The sequence below is a fragment of the Alligator sinensis genome, unplaced genomic scaffold, assembly GCF_000455745.1.
Source record: "Alligator sinensis unplaced genomic scaffold, ASM45574v1 scaffold505_1, whole genome shotgun sequence".
Lineage (NCBI taxonomy): Eukaryota > Metazoa > Chordata > Crocodylia > Alligatoridae > Alligator > Alligator sinensis.
Genome location: NW_005841940.1, coordinates 2,523,345 through 2,528,960, shown reverse-complemented (window position 1 = coordinate 2,528,960; position 5,616 = coordinate 2,523,345). Strand labels below are relative to the sequence as shown.

At 43.8% G+C, this 5,616-nt stretch overlaps 1 protein-coding gene across 1 annotated transcript in view; it reads left to right on the top strand.

Moving 5' to 3' along the window:
- The first annotated feature begins 435 nt into the window (after positions 1-435).
- Positions 436-5,616, top strand: part of LOC102371967 (T-box-containing protein TBX6L) — a 7,922-nt gene continuing 2,741 nt past the window's right edge. The window contains exons 1-6 of the mRNA XM_025199312.1: positions 436-617; positions 1,730-1,832; positions 2,419-2,583; positions 3,130-3,276; positions 4,213-4,283; positions 5,097-5,188. Coding sequence (XP_025055097.1) covers positions 436-617; positions 1,730-1,832; positions 2,419-2,583; positions 3,130-3,276; positions 4,213-4,283; positions 5,097-5,188 — 760 coding nt within the window. The remainder of the gene's footprint in view (positions 618-1,729; positions 1,833-2,418; positions 2,584-3,129; positions 3,277-4,212; positions 4,284-5,096; positions 5,189-5,616) is intronic.

The following is a 5,616-nucleotide window of genomic DNA, read 5'->3' as shown; positions in this document are numbered from 1 at the left end:
AAAAATATCTGGAACAGCCTTTTCTGTTTATTAAGATAGCCTAACTGAAAGAATCTGTAGGTGCTGTAATTTCTCTCAGTGTATCTCAGTTGTGATCACATATACACACAGCCCCCCACCTACACACACATGCACGTGCACATGCGCGCATGCACACACACACACACACACACACACACACACACACACACACGTCAGGGGGATCTTCAACACAAGCTTTCATTCTTTGAGCTCCATTAATTATGGGAGAATTGTGGAGTGACCAATACTGAGGCCAGCCACAAGGAGGAGTGATGATCTGCATACACTGGACAAGTCTTACAGCAGGTCCTGAAACTTTGCAACTGGCCATTTCCAAACACAGACGCTCAGAGGAACAGGCACTGACATCAAGTTTGAAAGCTCTGTCTGAAGCATTTTGGCATTGACTTCCTCATGACTAAACTGTTTTCTTTTTACTTTCCCCTGCTAGATGTGAAAACTCAGTGTGATGCCCTTCCTTCCTCCAACCTGGAGTCTTACCCTCAGAGCTCCATTGTTGTTACCCTAGAGGACATGGACCTCTGGATGCAGTTTCACCAAATAGGAACCGAAATGATCATCACTAAGTCTGGCAGGTAAGGATGGCCAGAAAGCTGTGGGCACAGTGTTTGTGCAAGCTGCATGCAGACCATTCACACCCAGTACATCATTTTTGGAAAGGTGACTTTCAAGCTAGTTTTTAAGCCACAGATTCTGTTTTCCCTTCCCCTTGCAGAACAACTGCAGCATCAAAGAATCTAGAGGTCCTTTAGCTCTGAAGTGGAAATGTCACCCAGGTTACTTGGTGACTTACACACTGAAAAATCCATCCCATGCTGTAGCTCCTGCATCAAGCAGTGACAGTGGCCCCCACTGTTCTTTGATTGCCACACAGAGATTGAATCCTAGATTCACAAGCAAACATGGCTGCTGCATTATAGGCAAATAATTTGAATGTATAGGCATGAAGGTGCTCCAGGTCATGGTAGATGAAACATTTGGGATGTTTCTAGTGTCCAGTTTTCGAGCTTGACGCTTCGGATGGACAGTGCAAAGGATGATGCAAGTCAAAGAAGAGACTGGACCCATGCTGCTCTTAAATTTAACTATTCCAGCCTTGAGGAGCATGATGCGTTCTGGAACAAATAGAGGATATGGAACTTTAATATATTGTGCAAGATAAAGCCAAGAAGAGAGGATGCCAGACCTTTTGAGGCCTAATAAAGGGGTCTTCTGTGACGAGGGAGAGCTGGTGAACCAGTCCTCATAAGAAAGAAAGGGAAATTAATGACCTCTAACAGTATTGCAAGGAGTCATAGCAGTTGTGGAGAGTTTCCAGAGAGAGGAGGGGAGGGGAGAGCTAGACAGATTCTCAAATGGGTGCCACCTACACAAAAAAATCAGTTTCCCAGGAGGGCTACAGCTGGGCAAGACACAGTGAAAGCCCTAAACGTTGTCTACACTTAAATTTTCTTTAAAATTTCCATTGTTGTATATTAGGAGTAACAACAGTAGGAGTGCTAGAAAAGGCAAGCCACTAGTGACTTTGAGTAGAGCTAGATAATAGGCTAATAAAAATGTCAGTGGCTGATCTACACTGTGATCCCAAGAGCACTTTGCCTGACAGACCACAAACAAGATCAAATGCCTGACTAGACTATTAAAAAAGAACAAGACCTTTGTAATATAGATTTTATTTCTTCTTCAGACGAATGTTTCCACAGTGCAAAATCAAAGTCTCTGGCTTGATCCCTTATGCTAAATACCTCATGCTGGTGGATTTCGTGCCAATGGACAACTTCAGATACAAGGTAAATAATTTCAGGGGAGGAAAGGTCATTCTGTCCTTTTGCTTGTTCCAGTTAATGAAATTTACCTGCATGCAGGGATCCAGTAAAATACCCAGGCACCATTTAAATTATCTTAGATCTTATATGGGATATAAGTGCTGGCCCTCTGCATAGTGTGAATACTTATGTTTCAGGTGTTAGTTGGTGACCAACCAGAATTACGTGTCTTCTGGAGGTTTCATAACATTCTTTGGATCAGTCCCCAGTCGCCATTATTGCAGGGCTGGCAGCTGGAAGAATAACATCCTTTAATTTGTAAAGTGCACAAGTATGTTTTAAATCATTGACATAGTAAATATGGAGACTCGACTCAGTTAATGTTTATAAAATGCCCCAAAACTAGTAGAGAGGGCAGCAAATAGGGGGCTGATCATGGAGACTAACATAAGAACATGACATAGTACCTTCACATCATCAGTCAGACATAGCCCACTCCATGACATCCCCACTGCATTAAGTAAAGAAGCAAAGATGCTGGTCATTGTTGCTTTGATACTGTGAGGGCAGGGCTACTAAACTGTGGGATTTCCTATGTTTCCTTTTCCAGTGGAATAAAGATCAGTGGGAAGTCGCTGGAAAAGCAGAGCCACAACTTCCCTGCCGTACATATGTCCATCCAGATTCTCCAGCTCCTGGCAGCCACTGGATGAAAGAACCTGTCTCCTTCCAAAAGCTGAAACTCACCAACAACACCCTGGATCAACATGGCCACGTGAGTTGTAACTGAGCTTTTTGTTCACTGGAACTCCTGGAAGGGAGGATTTGGTTCTCAATGCAAGTTCAACCAAAAATGTTTGTTTAATGAGCATTTAAGTGAGTTGGTTAAAATTCTTCTACAACCTATGCAAGATTTACAGAACAGCATCTCTGCATGCTGAAAGTGTCATGGTATCCATGTACACTGCACCCATGGGTTTGGTGACTCTTGATAACTCACGCACTGACTCTCAGGATATGTTAGCTGTCTAGTCAGAGGAGGGGCTGAAATGTATTTTCCTTCTCCATTGTTTTATACCCACTGCTGGGCCACTGGGTTTATTCCTCTGATCCTACAGCTGGTAAATGGGACACTTGTAGAATATCACCCTTGTACCCATTTTAAACAGAAAATGCCTATTTAATGGAGCTGAATAGAACTGGGGTCATCACAAAGGTAAAGTTTTAACTTGAGACCTGGGTTGGGAAGTAGAGACTATGCCAACAGCAAGCTGGCTAAGTGATGCTGCAATTGGAAGTCTCCTGTTTCCTTCTCCACTAGATCATCCTTCACTCCATGCACCGTTACAAGCCTCGCTTCCACATAGTACAGGCAGATGACCTGTTCAGTGTCCGCTGGAGCATCTTCCAGGTGTTCAGCTTCCCTGAGACTGTCTTCACCTCTGTTACTGCCTACCAAAATGAGAAGGTACAGTGTGTATAAGCACAAGCCTTCTGCACCTGGGTAAATACCAAGCATGTACACTCAACGCTGCCCCCAGGAAGAAAGGTCTTCCACTGCCTATATGGACAACAAAAGGAGTCTCTCCTCCCCTGCTTCTGCAAATAATGTGGCAATGCCCCTTCCCTCTAACTCACCTGTGAGGATGGGACAGGTATTCTTTCTCATATACAGACAGTATCTGAATCCCTCCTCCCTCGTTTTTGTGGGTAATACAAATATCCTTCCCCCTTTTCCTGTCTTCTAAGGGTAACACTCATAACCTTCTCTATACCCATATCTGAGATAACACTAGTAGTCCTCGTCTCCTGCCCCTGCCCCTGCCCCCATCTGTGACCCATTCCATAGAAGAGTCTCTCTGAGCTGGAGATGGAGGAGTAATTCCTTCAGCAATCCATATTGCACAGGTATGCAACCTTGATGTTCAGTACCTTGTAAGAATGGGAGGTGTTGGTGACAGAATGGCAGCTATAACTGAGTTTGTCATTAGATGGCTTAAAGTCAGATCTGTATTGCTGCTTAAATTTGATCTTTTAAATTTGAGAGGGAAAATCATCCAGCAGTGAGGGGCACTGGTTTGAATTTAGAGAGAGCCAACTTTAGTTCCCTGCTCTGTCATACACTTTGTATGTGACCTTGAGCAAGTCACTTAGCTTTCCACTGCCTCAGTTCCCCATCTAAAAAAGGTCTCTTATGGGATAAATACATTAAAGACAATGAGGCAATAAGATCCTGCAAAGATGGGGGCTATATAACTACCACAAATGAACCGTAATGTATAGAGAGAGAGCATCTGTATCAGTGCTGGGGTTGGGAATCTTGCTTCAGAGCAATACAGACCTGGTCCTGGCACCCAAAGCAACACTTCTTTCTACTACTGAATCTAATTTCTTTATTTTTAAGATCACAAAACTCAAGATTGACAACAACCCATTTGCTAAAGGTTTCCGGGAACATGGGAAGAACACTCGAAGGTAACTGTGGTCTCATGAGGACATAGTGCGCCTGCACTAGAACACTGCCGCTCTTGGTTGTCAGCTTAATTCTAACATCCAGCATCCGGGTGCTCCTTCATCACCACTCCCTTGATGTGGAGGCACTTCCCCCACCCACACAACCAGGAGGTTAGATGTCACCGAAAATGCTTGCAGGCTTTTTTTAGTCATTTTTTGTCTGGAAAAGTGACTCCTTTTTTGTCATTGGGTCAAAAGTGATTTCCATTTAAACAAACTTTTGAAAGCTTCATGTTGATATTTTCCAATAATAGGACTGTTTGGGGGTAAAATAGGCCCCATGTTCCCTCAGAAACAATCATACCATACCATCTTAAAGAAAAGCTCAGTAGAATTTCTTATATGTATATGATAGCACACCATTTTCATAAATGACTGCACAGACTCTCAGCGCTGAGGCTTTCCAGTGTGATTGTGTGTTTTGTGCAAAGCCCAAGTAAAAACTCCATGGTAGGGAAGGGCTGATTCAGTCTTTCTTCCTGACTGCCACTCTGTAGTTGCAGTCAGCATGACTAACTACAGTCTGAACATTTGAACAAACATAGTTCCAAGAAGCCGATTGCTCTTTAATGTTGGTTCTTGGACAGCAAAAATATGGTTTCTAAAACACTGGAGATCCTAACCTCAACCCCTCTCTCTGCAGAAGTTATTAGATACTTGGTCTTCCTGCTTCTTTGACACATCGGGATATTGTTTCTGCTCTGAAGTTCCCATTACAGACAGCTACATAGGAAGGCTTTATAAACCTTCTTCCATATGTTGTTCTTTTCATAGGGAAGGGCGAGCAAAAGGCCAGAAACCTAGCCCAGCCAAAGGCCAGAAGAGGAAGCTCCCAGAAGAAACAGAATCTGGTGCTGAGGAACCGGGTAATATTGTCAGCAACAGATTTGCCAACAGGGATCATGCTAAGGGGAGGAAAAGACAGTGACTTGGGTCTGCTAAAGCTCCTGTCTGCACAGAGTTGCATTCATCAGCACTGTGGGCAGGGATTTTGGAGGATGCTGTGCAGGTCGGCTTTTAGTAGGAAGGAAGTAGAATGCTCACTCTCATTCCATAATTCACAAGAGGAGCTGGGTGCACAGCCCCAAGAAGTCTGCATCAAGTGGATGTATGGATCAGGGTCCTGCCATCAAGGAAGCCAAATAAGAAAGATGAAGGGGAAGGGAAAGATGAGTATACGGCAGAGACATGAAAGGCAAAAGAACCTTGCAGAACAGTTGCCAAATCAGATGTCTAGTAGCTGCAAGTGTGTCAGCAGATCTTGGGGATCTTTTTCCCTGCTGACAAGGGAAAG